Source organism: Corythoichthys intestinalis, chromosome 11 (genome assembly GCF_030265065.1).
Source record: "Corythoichthys intestinalis isolate RoL2023-P3 chromosome 11, ASM3026506v1, whole genome shotgun sequence".
In the NCBI taxonomy this organism is placed as follows: Eukaryota; Metazoa; Chordata; class Actinopteri; order Syngnathiformes; family Syngnathidae; genus Corythoichthys; species Corythoichthys intestinalis.
The window spans coordinates 41,364,815-41,383,973 of NC_080405.1; the positions used below are offsets into that span (position 1 = coordinate 41,364,815).

At 38.8% G+C, this 19,159-nt stretch overlaps 2 protein-coding genes across 2 annotated transcripts; both read left to right on the plus strand.

Annotated features, from left to right (window-relative positions):
* The first annotated feature begins 3,254 nt into the window (after positions 1-3,254).
* On the plus strand, positions 3,255-7,215 carry sowahab (sosondowah ankyrin repeat domain family member Ab). The gene has a single exon (XM_057850560.1). It carries the CDS (start codon positions 3,738-3,740, stop codon positions 4,890-4,892), a length of 1,155 nt encoding a protein of 384 aa, XP_057706543.1. The 5' UTR covers positions 3,255-3,737; the 3' UTR covers positions 4,893-7,215.
* Positions 7,216-13,687: 6,472 nt separating this feature from the next.
* Positions 13,688-18,631, plus strand: LOC130924132 (growth/differentiation factor 9-like). Its single transcript, XM_057850486.1, has 2 exons — positions 13,688-14,190; positions 17,078-18,631. The coding sequence occupies exons 1-2, from the start codon at positions 13,839-13,841 to the stop codon at positions 17,956-17,958; spliced, it is 1,233 nt and encodes a 410-aa protein (XP_057706469.1). The 5' UTR covers positions 13,688-13,838; the 3' UTR covers positions 17,959-18,631.
* Positions 18,632-19,159: the final 528 nt, after the last annotated feature.

Here is a 19,159-nt window from a genome sequence, read left to right on the forward strand (position 1 = left end):
AGATGCAAAATGACAGACATGGTGTTCTGCCAAAATATGCTACATCGGCGAAACGTCCTACATTAGTCGAATTTGACACCTAAACTACTACCGTGCGCTCTAAACTTGTTTTGTTTAGATGCATACAGGAATACGGTACTAGAAAAATGCCTGCAGAAAATACTTAAATGTAGTTATATCAAATAAGGACGGTTTAAACACGCTACGTGACTAATGTGGTCAACTGCTTCAAAGCTAACACAAAAAAACACAATGGTTAAAAGTATGAGAGGGTAATACATGCAAAAAGTATCTTTGAGGCTGTGAAAAGGTTCTAAATAACTAAATAAAAACAAAAATAGTGAGTAATCGCCGCCTCTAACCGATGTGCGCATGCGTGTGAATGCATGCGCAAGCGCCCTGAGCATTGTGTAGGACGTTTCGCCGCGTAGTAAGGAATGGCCGAACAATGGCACTTAATGAGTTAGTAGACAGCCGCCATCTTAAAGCAGTAGACTTTTTAGGACGGCTCTGTTGTAGAGAACCTTCCTAGCGAACCTAAGTAACTTTTTATCTAAAATACTTCTAAATCGGCAAAATCTTGACCTGAATTTATCTTTAAATGATGAAACAGTTTTAAAACTTTCATATGTCAAAAGTAGAGAGAAGGGAACTAATGCAATAATGGGAGCAATTTTAACAACTTTTAACAGTTAATTCAGGGTAAAGGGTAAATTAGGGTAAAGAATTGGGCTCGGGCCAATTGTACCAAAAACCTTCACAAAAAACTTCACATAGTGTGGCCAATGTTTTTTTTTTTTTTTTTTTTTTCTGAGGGGGGGGGAGTAATTATCACCAATTACTTTGCCAAGTAACTAATTACTCTTACATTCAGGTAATTGAGTTACTAACGCAATTACTTTTTGGGAGAAGTAATTTGTAACTATAATTAATTACTTTTTTTCAGTAAGATTAACAACACTGCTTATCAGCATGATTAGAATTTATGTAAATCTTATTTTACCAACCAAACAAATTTCGACAGTTTGTTTAATCTCGCTGGACGTGAGGTGGAGTTTTGACTTTTGTAGGACAGGGGAAAAACATGATGATTACCCCAGTGTCAGCAATAAAATTAACTTAGTGCACACACATATTATATTATATTATATTATAAATATATATGTACACACAATGGGCAAATAAGTATTTAGTCAACCACCAGTTCTCCCACTTGAAAATATTAGAGAGGCCTGTAATTGTCAATATGGGTAAACCTCAACCATGGGAGACAGAATGTGGGGGGGGGGGGGAAATCACATTGTTTGATTTTTAAATAATTTATTTGAAAATCATGGTGGAAAATAAGTATTTGGTCAATACCAAAAGTTCATCTCAATACTTTGTTATGTACCCTTTGTTGGCAATAACGGAGGCCGAACGTTTTCTGTAACTCTTCACAAGCTTTTCAGACACTGTTGCTGGTATTTTGGCCCATTCCTCCATGCAGATCTCCTCTAGAGCAGTGATGTTTTGGGGCTGTCGTTGGGCAATGCGGACTTTCAACTCCCTCCACAGATTTTCTATGGGGTTGAGATCTGGAGAATGGCTAGGCCACTCCAGGACCTTGAAATGCTTCTTACGAAGCCACTCCTTTGTTGCCCTGGCTGTGTGTTTGGGATCATTGTCATGCTGAAAGACCCAGCCACGTATAGTCTTCAATGCCCTTGCTGATGGAAGGAGATTTTCACTCAAAATCTCCCGATACATGGCCCCATTCATTCTTCCCTTTACACAGATCAGTCGTCCTGGTCCCTTTGCAGAAAAACAGCCCCAAAGCATGATTTTTCCACCCCCATGCTTCACAGTGGGTATGGTGTTCTTCAGATGCAATTCAGTATTCTTTCTCCTCCAAACACGAGAACCTGTTTTTCTACCAAAAAGTTCTATTTTGGTTTCATCTGACCATAACACATTCTCCCAGTCCTCTTCTGGATCATCCAAATGCTCTCTAGCGTACAGCAGACAGGCCTCGACGTGTATTTTTTTCAGCAGGGGGACACGTCTGGCAGTGCAGGATTTGAGTCCCTGCCGGCGCATTGTGTTACTGACAGTAGCCTTTGTTACTGTGAACCCAGCTCTCTGTAGGTCATTCACTAGGTCCCCCCGTGTTGTTCTGGGATTTTTGCTCAGCGTCTTGTTATCATTTTGACGCCGCGGAGTGAGATCTTGCATGGCGCCCCACATCGAGGGAGATTATCAGTGGTCTTGTATGTCTTCCATTTTCAAATAATTGCTCCCACAGTTGATTTCTTTACACCAAGTGTTTTACCTATTGCAGATTCAGTCTTCTCAGCCTGGTGCAGGTCTACAATTTTTTCTCTGGTGTCCTTTGACAACTCTTTTGTCTTGGCCATAGTGGAGTTTGGAGTGTGACTGACTGAGGTTGTCGACAGGTGTCTTTTATACCAATAATGAGTTAAAACAGGTGCCATTAATACAGGTAATGAGTGGAGCCTCGTTAGACCTCGTTAGAAGAAGTTAGACCTCTTTGACAGCCAGAATTTGTAGGTGACCAAAATACTTATTTTCCACTCTAATTTGGAAATAAATTCTTTACAAATCAAACAATGTGATTTTCTGTTTTTTTTTTTTTCCACATTCTGTCTCCCATGGTTGAGGTTTACCCATGATGACAAATACAGGCCTCTCTAATATTTTCAAGTGGGAGAACTTGCACAATTAGTGGTTGACTAAATACTTATTTGCCCATTGTGTGTACATATTATATATATATATATATATATATATATATATATATATATATATATATATATATATATATATATATATATATATATATATATATATACACACTGGTCCTTCTCAAAAAATAGCATATTTTGATAAACTTCATTATTTTCTGTAATGTACTGATAAACATTAGACTTTCATATATTTTAGATTCATTACACACAACTGAAGTAGTTTTGGTTTTTCTTAACTTTTTTGCTAAAATCATCAATATTAAAACAATAAAAGGCTTGAACTACTTCAGTTATGTGTAATGAATCTAAAATATATGAAAGTCTAATATTTATCAGTACATTACTGAAAATAATGAACTTTATCACAATATGCTATTTTTCTTAGAAGGACTAGTATCTGTATATGTAGTATTTAATTGTTAATTATTTAAATTATATAATTTATTTAAATTAATTTTTGGACGTTTATATTTGTTTTCCATTAAATTGATTGTATTTATAATTATTTATATTTTCAATTACTCAGGACTGTTTTTTCTTTAAACTTTCTATTTAGTACTATTTAAATACTGTAATTTATTTCCCCCCAAAATGGATCCTTCACTTATTTAATTCAATGTATTTTAAATTATTTATATATTCTCTTATTGCCCATCTCAAAGTACATGTGGGCAACACTATAACAATATCATGTCAAATGGGATCAGCAAAATATTGTCCAACGGCCCGCCATTTGCCCCTTGACAGCAGGTTTGAGAACTGTCCTGTATACACGTAATAAAAACGTTTCAGAAAAAAAACATATTTGGTGCATGAAAGGTTTAATGATGACGAGATGTAAAGACCGAGAATATATTACTGGGAGTTAAAGAGGGGGGGCCGGAAGTAGCAGGTTGGAGCCGCCGCGCACACACACAAAACTGGGAGGAGATAATCCCAGCCTTCTACGAGGCTTTATTCCACCTCGCGTCCCGGTCGGACTACAACACAATGGCTTTAACACAAGAGTCCGTTTTGTCTTTTTTACTGGAGCGGGGCGGAACGGTGAGGAACGCCGAGCTGCTCGCCCACTTCGGCGCTCTCATCCACGGCGGCTCGCCCGCGGAGAAGCAACACAATAGGGAGCTGTTCAAGAAGTTGGTCAACAGCGTGGCCGTGGTTCGTCAAACCGACGGGGTGAAATACGTGGCGGTCAAAAAACGGTACCGGGACTTTGTGAAAGATGTGCCTTGTTCCACCTCGACTGTTTCTTGCGCATCGCCCAATCCAATACAGGATGCTCAAATCGGTAATCCAGACATGGAGAATGAGAGGAATGCGCGCTACCTGTCGCACATGAACTTGCAAAGAAGCAGCTCTGAGACAACTCTGAAAGTCTTGAACATTTGTGGAGATCACGCGGGCAGTCGATCATCAGAAGCTGTGTTTGCTGTCATAGCAGTCACTTCTCCTAATCAAATGTGTGCACTTCAAGAGATACCAAAATCGACATCACAACCTCATTTCCCATCTTGCAATGGAGCCAAAGCCCTGCAAATATGCAGCAACACTGACCTGAAGAAGAGTCAAAGGCAGGCCGATGAAGCCGAGTGCTGTGGTCCGGTGCCATTGGAACCTCTGACCCATGAATGGCTGGTAAAGTGCGCCTCTGGGCTGTGGGGGCACGTCCACGCCATGCTCTTGCAGGATGCCCGCTTGGCCCAGAAGAAGGATTTCATCTCAGGCTTTACAGCGCTGCATTGGGCTGCCAAAGATGGAAACGGCGAGATGGTCCACAAGCTGATGGACGTCGCCCATAGTAGAGGGACACACGTTAATGTCAACAGCAAAACCCACGGGGGCTACACGCCTCTTCACATCGCCGCCATACACGGCCACGCGGAGGTCATGCTTCTTCTGGTGCGACAGTATGGAGCCAGAGTCAATGAGAGGGACAATGACGGCAAGAAGGCCTGCCACTACCTGGGAATGGGGGTGTCAGAGGAGGTCAGGGCTCTTGTGGGAGGTGTGCAGCTGTCTAAATACTGGGACAAGACAGATGATGAGGATTACCGGGAGCAGCCGAAAGCTCTCAACACTATCAGTAAGCTGTTTCAGCCTCACAGAAAGCAGAAGCACGCAACAAGACTTATTCAGGACTTTTGATAATCATTTCTTGTGTGTTTTATCTTAACAAGAAATTGGATGTGGCTTCTCTGTTTTCTTTCGGACAAATTTGGCATTGTCGAATGAGTTGTTACTAATGTGGCAAAATTGTTCTAGCACTACTAGTACCTTTATAAAATGATATCAATTTGACATCTACAGTGCAGGTGTGGTTCCAGACTATTACCTTTAAAAAAATACGGTAAAAAAATATGAAGTAATGGGATAGTGCTTCAGTAACTGTAAATTTTATAGTAGATTATACAGGGTGTCCATAAAGTCTCTTTACCATTTCAAAAATGTATTAAAATTGCAATTGATTAGATATATTTTATTCAGATTTGTTCTAATGTATTCAGCGTTTATTGAAGTTTTTTTAATCTCTTTTAATACACTTCTACATGGGCACCATTGGTTGCACGAAGCACATCAAGACGGTACTTGATTCCTTGCCATGTTCGCTGTAACATAGCCTCATAAATTGTGGCAATGGCATCAGTAACCCTTCGCTTAAGGCAGTACTTCTCAAATAGTGGAGCGAGCTCGCCCAGGGGGGTGCAGAGTGATGCTGTAGGTGGTGTGTATGACCTTGGGGAACATACTTTTTTGCCGTACTAGAATAAAGTGTAATTTCACATCCACTCAGTGGGTGGCAGTGCCACTCTCATTTTCGGCGTGTGCGCAGTATTTTTGAGCCAAACAAGCGCACACAGCAAAGCGCATCGGAGATTTGAAAAGCTAAGACAAGGAAATATGACGAAGCGTATGCAACATTTGGCTTTGACTTTTAGTACAATGGGAGACGAGGAAAGACCAGTCTGTTTACTTTGTCTAAAAATGTCTGCAACGGACAGCAGGATTTTTTTTTTTTTTTGGGCGAAAACGTGCCAAATATTGCCAACAATCCGTGTTACCTAAGCAAACCAGCAAGCACTGTCAGCATCATATAAGGTGGCATACCTAGTTGCTCAGTGCAAAATAACCCCACACCATAGCAAAGGAGCTGATACTGCCTGCAGCGAAAATAAAAACTGTCCCTCCGTCCAATGACACTGTCGTTTTTGTTCTATTAATTTTTGTTTTTTTCTGTCTAATTGTTTGGCATTTTATCCTTATGAGTTAATGTTGCTGATCAATTTGAATTTATTATTATTTATTTATTTTAATCATTTTTAATTTTCAGTATGCAACAGTCAAACTATCTAACTTGACTGTATTTTTACAGTATGGATGTTTTTTATTTTTACACTTTATTGAAAGTTGATCTATATTACTTTTTTCTTTTAATATTAAAAAGAACACAGTTATGCAGAGGTGTACTTATAAAAATAAGAATTTTATATACAAATGATACTACAGTATATTTATACTGGCGGCAGAGAGTTGGGGGGGGCGCAGAACGTTTACATCTTGAAGTGGGGGGCATAACAGAAAATAAATGAGAAGCACTGGTTTAAGGTCTGTAATGTCCCTTATCTTTGTTCGATACACGATATCTTTAACATAGCCCCACAGAAAGAAGTCCAGGGTAGTGATATCTGGTGAACGTGGCGGCCAAGGAATTGGCTCATACCTTCCAATCCATCGGGCTGGAAATGTTTGATTGAGGAACCCACAAACATGCAGCCCTCAATGTGGGGGTGCACCATCTTGCTGAAAAAGATGGTTGGTTGAAAGTCATTCAATTGTGGTGCCACATATTCAGTTAAAAGGTCAAGGTAAACATTTGCAGAGGAGTCATTTGTTCTTCGTGCAACTAATGGCGCCCATGTAGAAGTGATTAAAAGAGGTAAAAAAAAAAAAAAAACTTCAATAAACACTGAATTAAATATAACAAATCTGAATAGAATATCTAATCAGTTGCATTTTTAATACATTTTTGAAATGGTAAAGAGACTTTATGGACACCCTGTACAACTGAAAGTTATGGTGAAAAAACTTGGATTTATACTTTGTAGAAAAAAAAAAAGTTCCTTTCACGGTAGTTTGTTGTTTATTTAATAGTAAACTTTTTATGGTTTTCCCATTTGTTAACAGTAAAATTCTGTCAAAACAGCTAATTTTAATTCATTTTAACCTTTTTTTTTTAAACAGTCTAGCACTTCATTAGTACTACATGTCGTCTGCAGTTATGAGCTTCTGTACCTCACTTGTAAGTGTTGCATTGATATATCGATACTAGCATTGGTATCAGTACCGATTTGGCAAAAAAATTATGTCATGGGTATTAAGAAAAAAATGTACTTGTAAATATGTACTTTTTGTCATCTAGTTTGCCAAATATTGGTTACCTTACCCAAGATGGCCGCCAGCTACACTGTAAAAAACAACCTATAGAATTTACTCAATAAAATTGAGGTAACAATTTAAACTCAGATTGATAGTGTAAATTTTACCCAATTTTTTAAGTAAATTGGGTAAAATTTACACTATCAAACAGAGTGTTTGATTGATAGTGTAAATTTTACCCAATTTTTAAAGTAAATTGGGTAAAATTTACAGTACACTATCAAACAGAGTGTAAATTGTTACCTCAATTTCATTGAGAAAATTTTACCCATTTTTTAAAGCAAATTAGGTAAAATTTACACTATCAAACTGGATGTGAATTGTTACCTCAATTTTATTGAGTAAATTCTATAGGTTGTTTTTTACAGAGTAGCTGGCGGCCATCTTGGGTAAGGTAACCAATAAACTAGAATTCTGTAGGTTGTTTTTTACAGTGTATGCAGACTGCTGTAATAAAGGAACAATTGTCGCCTTTCCCAAGATAACGATAGAGTTCCATTTGTGTGGCGTCCAATCATACATGTTCTGTGAATTTCAATGAGTTTATCACTAGTAGAGGTCTAGTCAATTTGAAGTGGGAGCAGTGGCAGCGAATGAACAAACAAATTCGCTGCCGCCTCTTCCACTTCAAACGGACTACATGTCTAGCGCCATCATTAGCAAACAATGAGTTAAGCAGTGTCTGACTTAATAGCAATTACTTTACAATCAAGTGAGTATGCAGTAATCTAATATGAGAAGAAAAACAAAAAAATGATATATTGTGCTGGCCAAAAGTATTGGCACCCCTGCAATTCTGTCAGATAGTAATGCTCAATTTCCCCCAGAAATTGCTTTGGTAGTAATAGCTTGATTTATTTTGTTTGCAATGAAAAAACAAAAAAGAGAATGAAAAAAAATTAAATCATTATAATTGTACATGGGCTTTACACTTATTGATGACACTGCGCAAGGTAGACACAGGAACATTCAAGTCTTTGGAGATGGACTTGTAGCCTTGAGATAGCCCATGCGTTCTCACAATTTTGCTTCTCAAGTCCTCAGACAGTTCTTTGGTCTTCTTTTTTTCTCCATGCTCAATGTGGTACACACAAGGACACAGGTTGAGTCACTTTAATCCATTTTAACTGGCTGCAAGTGTGATTTAGTTATTGCCATCACCTGTTATGTGCCACAGGTAAGTAACAGGTGCTGTTAATTACACAAATTAGAGAAGCATCTCACGATTTTTCAAAGGGTGCCAATACTTTTGTTCGGCCCATTTTTGGAGTTTTGTGTTAAATTATGATTTTTTTTTTTTTCCATTCTAGTTTGTGTTTTTTCGTTGCAAGCAAAATAAAAGAAGATATTACTACCAAAGCATTTGTAAATGCAATCATTTTCTGGGAGAAATTGATCATTATCTGACAGAATTCCAGGGGTGCCAATACTTTTGGCCAGCACTGTATTTATTTATTTATTTATTTATTTTTTAAACATGGTATCGGTACAGTACCGGCATTGGTCGATACCATGTCAGAAGCCAAAAAATGGCATCAGTGCAACATTATTTGTAACACGGTTGCTTTACCATAAATTGATTTGCACACTTTATCATACAGGACACAAGTTTTCATTCATAATTAGCTCATTCACTGCCATTGACGGAATTAGACATCCAATTCAACTGTACTGATTGTCTGTTTTTTTCTGTTTCATGCCTAGAACAGGATGAGAGAATAAAAGTACTGTGCGCACATGTTTATTGTGGAATTGAAAGTTCATTTGTATTTTGAGGGTATGTGTGGAGTTGGTAATGCAGATCAGGTCATTTTCTTGGTGGACATGTGGTTGTCATGGATACGAGAGTATGGGCCCATTCTCTGGCAAAGAAGCCTCAAGTGCTGTAGTTGGGTTTTTGATTAGACACAAATGGCATATTGTCATTGAAATTGGTCTAGCGATTTTTTCAGTTATAACTGTGTTTGACCCAACTCAAAATTACAACATTTTTCAAAATAGGAAGTCCAATCAAAACCATTTAAATGTCCTTTGTCATGTTTACTGTGTTCTGTGAGGATTTTAATACCCACAATATTGTTCCATGTATTGTATTCTTACTTGCACACAGCATGATTAAAAATTCCCCATCAGATGCAACTTTATATAAAAATGATGTCAATCATTTATGCTACGAGCGTGCTGTAAAAAGTTTTGTTTGTGCTGCTGTCATTTTTTAGATATTATTACTATATAGGTCAATCTAAGGTCGACCAGCCCATTTGAATAAAAATGATGTCAATCGTTTGTGCTTCGTTTGTGCATCCAAGTGAGATAAGTCCGACTTCTCACCTTCCTCGAATGTAGCATTAGAGTACGGAATGGCTGCGAGTGACGAGATCACTCGAAATTAAGATCTCAATATCTATGAAACGATAGCAGCACATACGAATGTTTTTACAGCACAAACCTAGCACAAATGAACGGCACCATCGCGGTTCCGTTCCGCCATAGATGGAGTGCTGCGTGACATCATTACTACAAATTAAAAGCGTAATATCTACAAAGCTGTTGCGGCACAAACAAAACATTTTACAGCACAAACGATTGACACTATTTTTAGCCATTTCTAATCAAAATGGGGGGGTTGGTTGACCTCAGATTGACCTATAAAATAATTGTAAATATCTCAAAAACGATAGCAGCACAAACAAAACTTTTTACTGCACAAACAAGCACATATGTAGCACAAACGATTGACATCATTTTTTATATACGTTTTTGTCTGAAGGGCCAACTTAACGGAGATAAACTACACTGGTTCATCTTTGCTTACACAAAAATGGGTTTACTGCCACATGCAGAATAATCTGCGTACATATTGCCTTGTTAAACAAAACAAACAATGAACAAAGATGGCGGTGACACTTGGCCCCCGAGGGTTACATGTGGGCTGTTTCAGAAAACCCCTAGAACCTCCACTGTTGTTGCTGTTACAAAGGAATGAAGATGTGTAAGGGCAAATGGATAGGTATTTAAGATATTTGTGACAAAACAATCAAGGGCCTCTACAGTTATTTGCATTCAGGAGATAAGGCTCAAAACCAAGTTAGATTTTAAAATGAAGGTTTATATTGTGGGAAGGTAAAGAGCACGAGTTTGGGAATGTGGAGTGGAAGGGGGTAACGCTAAAAATATACTGAAAATTGAAGAAATGAAATTAAAATGTCGGTTGCAGTGTGGGGGAAAAAAAACCAAGATGGAAAAGCAGAATATAGGTGCTTGGATTTGTTTGTTTAATTTGTCTATTTATTTTGGCACCCTAATACGCTAGTTCCGAGGTCCTCAATTAGCGGACCACGGTCCAGGACCGGACCATGGCACACCTCTCTGCGGACCCAGAGCAAAAAGGCACTTATTTTGAAAAAATAGTTTTTTAAACATATATTATTTGTAAGAATCGCCGATCTATCGCTATGCGCTACTATTCTATCGCTAAATTTGGTTTCATTTTTAGTCAAATTTCTTCCTTGTTCCCACTTCTGTTGTCACATCTATGACAATGATGCGCTGATTGGCTGAGAGAGCCTGCATGGATGCGCTGATTGGCTGAGAGAGCGTGCATTGATGCGCTGATAGGCTGAGAGAGCCTGCATGCTGCTAGCTAGAGTGGACAGACCGCAGCAGTGTGAAACACGAGTCGCACCCGGCACTTTGCAATGTTTGTTTACATGCCACCACTAGAAGACCGAATCTAACAACATGTCATACACAAAGCTGACCAAGAGAAGTGGACAACGAAAATCGCCGTTTCAATGAGGAATGGACTGACAAATAAGCGTCTATTTTACCAACTGCAAGTACCAAACCTATGTACTTAATATGCTTAAAGACAGTTGCTCTGAGAAAAAGAGAAAATACGGGAGTCCATTATTTTAAAGAGCAGAGCTCTTTTAAACAGAAGTTTCCTCCTAAATCAGAATTGAGAAGGCAAAAAATTAACAGGTTGAGGCAGTCATATCAAGAGTCAAGCAAGGTTATTGTTAAATCTATGACACAACAACAAATTGCAACACAGTGCTTACTCAGAGGGTCGTGGGTGTTGGCCAAACATAAGACGCTGTTCTCTGATGGAGAAATAATTAAAGAGTGTATGAATGAAGTGATGTCAGCAATGTTTGAAGGAAAAGAAAAGGAGGAAATGACAAGAAAAATCAAACAAATCTCTCAGATTCATCAACCACAAGACACACTAAGTCCTGGCTGATGATGTGAGTAAACAGCTTTGTGACCCCAAATGCCATTTCTCTCATTGAGCAGTGTTTTACAGTTGAAGTTACTGTCAATTAAAGATGTGGTCCAATCACATTATTTTCAAAGTATCGGAATCGGCAAAAAAAATATCAAACATGCCTTTTTTTAATATATATACTGTATATTTTTTAATAAAATCGTTTTCTAATTGTATTTAACGTTACAGACAAAATGTCTTACACTCATCCAGAGTCTTTAGTCTTGGCTTAAAGTAGGGCTATCAAATTTATCGCGTTAAGAGCGGTAATTCATTTTTAAAAAATTAATCACGTTAGAAAAGTGGGGGCCGTGGCCCTGGGTTGGCTCCCGCGCGACTTCTCCACCCGTCTGCGTGGCTGTCGCGCGTCCGGTGGGGCTCACGTGCTGCGGGATACGGTAGGGCATGCTCGGGTTGGGGGTCCTGGTGCCGGGATTTGCGATGGGGCGGCGTAGGGTTGGTCGCCAACGGGCTTACATTCATAAGAGATTCACATGATAACTGGGTTCTAGATCACAGAACTGATTTGTGTACACTCTACCTCTTTCAATCACTTAGCTTATAGACACCCCCACCCCTGTCCCCCTCTTTCACTGGCCAATAGGCCCCCACATGGTGTAAACCGGAAATACATCTCGCTGACGATGGCACCAGCATATTAATAATTAGTCTAGATGTTCTATGTATTTCTTGTTGTTGTTTGTGTATGTGTTTCTCTTCTTTCTTCTCTTGTGTTGCTTTTCTTCTGTCCCCCCATAATCCCTTCCTGTTCGCTGCTTTGTCATAATAAAAAGGTATTTTGAATGATCACAATGGGAGTATATCAGACTCTCAATGTGAAACATTAAAACTGTTCAGACAACCCGGGCACTTAGACTTCCATTCTCTGTGTCAAACAGCTGAACAGGACAGGTTAAAAAAAACGAAAAAAAAACAAAAAAACGCATGCGCTGCACGACCCACTCACGCATTGTCGCGTTCAACCTATAATGGCGCCGTTTTACCTATACATAGAGCTAAAAGGCAGCGTAAGATGAGTAGAATGAATTTTAATAGTCTTTGGAACCTTTTTTTAATTGACTAAAGCCTTACAATCCCTCTCTCAACAATTAGAAATATCGTGGGAAGCAATGTGGTGAAGAAAGGTAGTAGGTGATTTTTTTCTTAACACCCAATGTTATTTCCCAACGCAGAGAAGATATGTCAATTGGTGCCACTACGCACAGTCATGGTTGCACTTCCCATCATGCATCTGGGCAGAACAGTTAAATGGCTAGAGTATCATTTACTGAAAGCTCAACAAATACACTAGATGGCAATATTTAGTCATAATATACAAAGTCACATTCATCCTTTAAGGATTACAAGTCTTTCTATCCGTGGATCCCTCTCACAGAAAGAATGTTAATAATGTAAATGCCATCTTGAGGATTTATTGTCATAATAAACAAATACGGTACTTATGTACTGTATGTTGAATGTATATATTCGTCCGAGTTTTATTCATTTTTTTCTTAATGCATTGCCAAAATGTATATGATCGGGAAAAATTATCGGGAATGATTGGAATTGAATCGGGAGCACAAAAAAAAGCAATCGAATCGGGAAATATCGGGATCGGCAAATACTCAAACTAAAACGATCGGGATCGGATCGGGAGCAAAAAAACATGATCGGAACAACCCTACTGTCAATAATTCTTAGGTTTGCACATTAAGGACAGAGCTTGTCATTTATGTTCTGTACATGTGAACATGTACTGTACTACTTGCACATTTTCTTTTTTGTCCAGCAGTGTTTTACAGTTACAAAATGTACTGTCAACAGTTATTGTTTGCACCTTAATGACAGGTCTATTTAGTGTACATGTGTAAACATTGTACTTGCATGTATTTTTTTTTTTTTTTTTTTTTTGTATTTTTATTTTAAGTGAAGAATTTTTTTTAGGTCATTTATTTTTAATTAATCAGAATGTACATTGTATTTTTGTTTGGTCAAAAGAAAACCACTTTTACCACTTTCGACCTGCCTTGTACTTGACCAACATTAATAAATGGACAATGCTTGTATGAAAAAAATTATTTCGGACCTTCGAGATTTGTATTTGAGGACCCCTACTCTCGTTAATGCACGCACTCTGGCCCACACTCCAATACAGTAAACAGCGGTAATGTACCAGCAAGTAGGATGTCAACCGCCCAAAAAAAACACGAAGAAGAAAAAATAACGCTATCGCTGCTTTGATGAGTGACGCGGTTGATTGGCAACACCTGCGCTACTTGATCAGCGGCGCCACGTGCGCACAGTTGGAGCTTTTTGTGCAGCGATTTTGCTTGGGCATTTCGGGCCGGTTCCTTCTGTTTATTTTGGATGAATAAGAAAAACAAATGTTGATTTCAGTTACACTCAGCTGTTTTCGCGCCGTGCTGTTCCTTCTGCTGGTCAGTAGCAGCTGCCCGCCGCTTGTTCGATGCTCTGTGGGCCGCACGGACTCGGTGAGCTACTTGAGTCAGTCCGCATATGGCACCATCTTCTCTCCGCTGTTCAAAGCTCTTTCCGAGCACGGAGGATCCAGGTGGTGGAACCAGGCCTCCGTAAAAAATAACAAAGCTGAGCACAAGTACATGAAATATTTGACGGCTGTGTTCAAGACAAATTCCAGGGTGCAGAGGACGTCACGCTACGACGTCGTCAGGCTAATCAAGCCGCAAGAGCAATGTTTTGCCAAAAGCAATAAAGGTGAGCGCAACAGCGACGTGACATTACATGCTTCGGAAAAGTAACCACAGCAGCATTTGGTTAAGTCATTTAGCCATTGATTAAAAAGGAAACTCAATGAAAATCGCTTAAGAATGGAGTTATGAGCTAATTTCATTGTCCATGCTTAGTATTTTGATGGGAATGATGCCCCTTCCAATATGGCCGCCAACGTAGACGCGTTGATTGGCTGAGCTGCTTTTGTTTGGTACTCATTTGTCTATTGGTGTTCTAATTAATCGAAGTGTTTTTATTTAACATGTTGTCACCACAGCCCTCCACTGTCAAGTGTACACATGTATTAAAAAGTAAAGTTATACTTTTAAAATAAGGTGAAATTTTGCCACTATTTGTAATGTTTTTGCATAGACGTCATAACCTATTGACATGACACGGGAAACGAGGCCGATCCGTAGGGGGCCTATTTTCAAAACCTTCAAATTCAAATATTTTCAAAACCAAACCTTTTACCAACCGAAAACCAAAACAGACCTACCTTAGCCATACGTATATGAAATTTTTTAGTCATTCCCTTATAAAATCCTGATTTATTTTATATAAGTATAACAAAATTTAAGATGGCTATAAAATTCTCAGAATATACACTAGATACACATAACCAAATGCAGAGCTCACCACCTATATTTTCAGGATCAATTGCAATATTTAACATAAAAGTTTTTGCCCAAAATGGCAACTTAAATTTTTTTCAACGGCTAAATTTTCAAATTAGAAATTTAATACTTGAGGAAAACATGCTGACTCAATTATAAATAGATTACTTATGAATTTTATATGCAGTCACAACTTATTATAGAAAAGCCCTTTATTGTCATTATACAGTTGTATAGTTGTAGTGAATGGGTCTAGCAGCCTGTAACAGTCTCCTCCTTAAGTTGTGTTCCTCCTGACATCCACCGCGCGGTGGCGCTGCTTTATTTGTTGAATATGTTCTTCTGTTGCTGCTTACTTTTATGTTGGAGTTCGTCTGGGAACGCGTGTGCGTACCGCTGAGCTCCCGAGTGACGAGTGGTCAAAGTAGATTTATTTTTGTTAATAAATGTGCATAAGTGGCAGCTTGTCCCCTTTCTGTTACTTTTATGCACGCATCCTACCTACCACGCGTTACAGGCCACCTGATGTAAAGAGCTTTTCTGGTGAAAATTATTGTGAATAAATCCTTAAATCACCGAATCTTTCATAGATATGGACGTAAAACCGTCTCGATTCTTGGTTAAAAGCAAGGAAATCGTGCAGTTAGCGTTTATTTTACGTAAATATGTCGAAGTACAATGCTACTCTGTTAATGAATGAGGCTAGCAGCCACCTAATGTAAACAGAGCTTTTCTGGCAAAAATTCTTGTGAATAAATGCTTAATCCCCGAATTCTCCATAGGCTTGGACGTAAAACTGTCTCGATTCTTGGGTAAAACAAAAAAAATTGTGCATTTAGTGTTTATTTTATGTAAATCTAAGTACAATGATACTGTTGGTGACTGAGGCTGGCTGCCGCCTTACGTAAACGGAGCTTTTCCGGTGGAAATTCTTGTGAATAAATGCTTAAATCCCCGAATTCTTCATAGATATGGATGTAAAACTTTCTCGATTCTTGGATTAAAGCAAAAAAAAAAAAGTGCATTTAGTGTTTATTTTACGCAAATATGGCAAACTATGATGCCAATGCAGTAGCGGCTGATTTCTCCCATTGATTTTTTTCCAAAGAGTTTCAAAATGCATGGTACGAAAAATATAATATTTACCTTGAATCCTCGAACAAATTACTTCTGAGACAATCCTTCCTGTTTGTATGCGGTTCAGCTTTTGTAGTTCTTCAAAAATCCAAGCTTAAAACCAGCTTGGAATGAGCGTGTGCCGTCTTCGACTTTTACTAAATGAAGCTCGGCCCCATATGGTAATAGAATAGAATGCCTTTATTGTCATTACACAAAGTGTTATGAAATTCAAAGCTGCCCTATAGAGTGCACACATACTTACACACAGAATAGTATATACAGTCTCCAATCTGCAAAATTTAAAAAATATGTCCATATATAAATATTTATATATCTACATATGTATATATTTACATATCGCAAGATAAAACAATATAAAAACGGTTAAAAAGTAAGGGTAAAGTGATATTTGATAGCAGCATCGGTAATAAATATTGGTTATTAACAGTGCAATAAAACAGATTTCAGTTTTACAGTACGAGTCCATTTGTAGATCGCGGCAGTAGTATAGGTAAAAGTGACGTGTGATACCTTTCAGTGATAAATATTGGTTATTAACAGTGAGAGAAAGAAAAAAAAGTTTACGATATTGTTACTCAGTGCAGACTGGAGTTGAGTATTGTGACAGCTTTAGGGAAGAAGCTGTCTCTAAGTCTATTAGTTCTAGCCGATATAGATCTGTATCGCCTGCCAGAGGGTAGCAGGTTGAACAGATGGAAGCCGGGGTGTGTGGTGTCCTTTATTATGCGTTTTGCTCTGTTCAGGCATCTGGAGGCATAGATGTCAGCCAGGGAAGGCAGGGATTTGCCGATGATCTTTTGGGCTGTGTTGGTCACCCTCTGCAGTCACGTAAGGCGTGACTCATAGAATGACGAAGTGTCAGGTCAATAGTTTTGAAGTCTATGGTGTTTGTAAAGCTGAGGGAATTAAGTCACATTTGTTAAAGCTGTTTAATGATTGGAAAAATGCGTGGTAAAAAAAAAAATCAACACTGCATACATTGTGGATTCCTTTTCCCATTTTTCTTTTTGAATGCACAAATCTTCGTACAGTGGCAAATAAAGACCTCAAACGGGTTTGAAATGGTCAGTGCACTTTGCTTACCCATGCTTTGACTTCTCCCTATTCTCTTGCAGAGAATTTTACACTGGATCTGTCATACAGCCTCGATCAAGTCAGAGAAAAAGAGCAGCTCATGAAGGCAACGCTTTTGTACAGTTTGGCATACATTAACTCTGTGTGCTTCCTGAGCATCAAGGAGCAGGAGCACTCCAACAAATGTCCGCTTTGTCCTGGCATCTACCGAGCTCTAAATTTCACTGCGGATGACACGGAAAGAGGGAACTGGTTGGAAGTCGACATCACTTCTCTGCTTCTGCCGCCTTCAAAATTCCCGAAGAATGTCCACCTACACATCAATGTCATCTGCCCCAAGGAGCAACAAGCTGGGAATGCTGAGCTCGAAGGCCCTTTGCAATTCACCTTGGGTTCTCCTCCGCTGCTGCTTTACCTCCATGATAACAAGAAAACGTCAAACCAGACATTGCCTCCTCCTCCTTCTGCAAATGAGTTTAACAATCACATTTTCAAAGCGCTTCGAGCCAAGAAGCGGCAAAGGAGGGCATCTGCAAATAGCAAACGAGGTGATAAAAGCTTGGACATCAATTTGCCAGAGCTTCTTCCAACCTCGAAATTCCCAACAAGTTATTGCGCCTTGTATGATTTCAGAGTGCAATTTAGCCAGCTTGGAGCGGATCACTGGATTGTTTATCCCCCCAGATATAATCCCCGGTACTGTAGAGGCATCTGCCCACGGGTAATCGGTGATATTTATGGTTCTCCCAGGCACACCATGCTACAAAACATCATTTATGAAAAGCTGAAATCCTCTGTGCCCTGGCCCTCGTGTATTCCCTCACACTACAGCCCCCTAAGCGTCTGGCTTCAAGAAAAGGACGGGACTTTAGTTTACAAGGAGTTTGAAGAGATGGTGGCCACCAGGTGCACCTGCCGCTAAACCAACAACATTCAAATATATGAGATGTTCTGACCAGGCTCTGTGAATTTATCAATGTTTAAAATCGCTGTGCATACAAGATGTTTGATCTGGAGCAGGTGTGTTAACGTAAACAATGTATTTTAACATTGGAAAAACGTTAAGAAATGTTAATTTCATTTCTGTTAAGGGCTTATCAGAAAGGATGATAATTCATCCCGTGTTTTCAGTTTCCCAATAGGGTAATAATATGAAACACTTGACGGGGGAGGGAAAAACGTAGAGTACCGTATATAATCTAGTATTTTGTTTTAAGTTCGTTTTTGTGTGAGAAGTCATTATTGTTTAACACCGTAACTTTTAAGTCACCCTGTTCCAGACCAAAAAAAAAAAAACCCCGGTCACAATCTGATCAAACCTTTTACATATTGTTTTATTCCAGGGCATTACTGAAGGTTGTCCCAAGTGACTAGCTCCTCCGTAATGTGCAGAATGAAAGCATTCAAGTTGTGTATTTATTACTTCCGGTCACTGAGTGACTTCATACGTATGAATTTCTACTGGTGAAATGTCACTATATGCATGTCATGTATTTATGCAAATTGTGAATTCACTGTATGTCTGTGTTCAGCTTCTAAATATTCAAACTGATGAAAAGATGTCACAAAGCTGGGAAATAAACACCATGCATACATTTTGGACTGTTTTCTAAATAGTACTTCATGGGGAAGTACTGTGCAACAAGTTCATTTTACCATGTTTAAAATTCCATTGCGCTGATCGGTAGGTTTTTTTAAACTGTTGAATCTTGCATACAGTCTGGTTTTGTGATGAATGCAATGTACCTGCGAAGGTATGCATGATTAGACTTATCCAACGCAGATGGGAAACGGCCACTGTGACATGGAGGTAGCCTAAAAAGGAAATGGATGGATGCTGGTGAACACGATGGGTGATGTCATCGAGACTTCATGTTTGTTTATACCAGGGGTCCCCAAACTACGGCCCGCGGCGCCTCCACATTTGGTCCGACCCCCTGAACAATACCAGAGAGCTTTTTTTTTTTTTTTTTTTTTTTTTCTTTCCCCCCAATAGTATTTATTTCCTGGCTTTTTTCTGTGAAGAACCCAGAGAGGGTTGTTTGGTTATTATCTAATTAAGTGTTATTATATTTTACTTTATTATTTTTATTTTATTTACTTCCGTGAAGAATTCAGAAAGG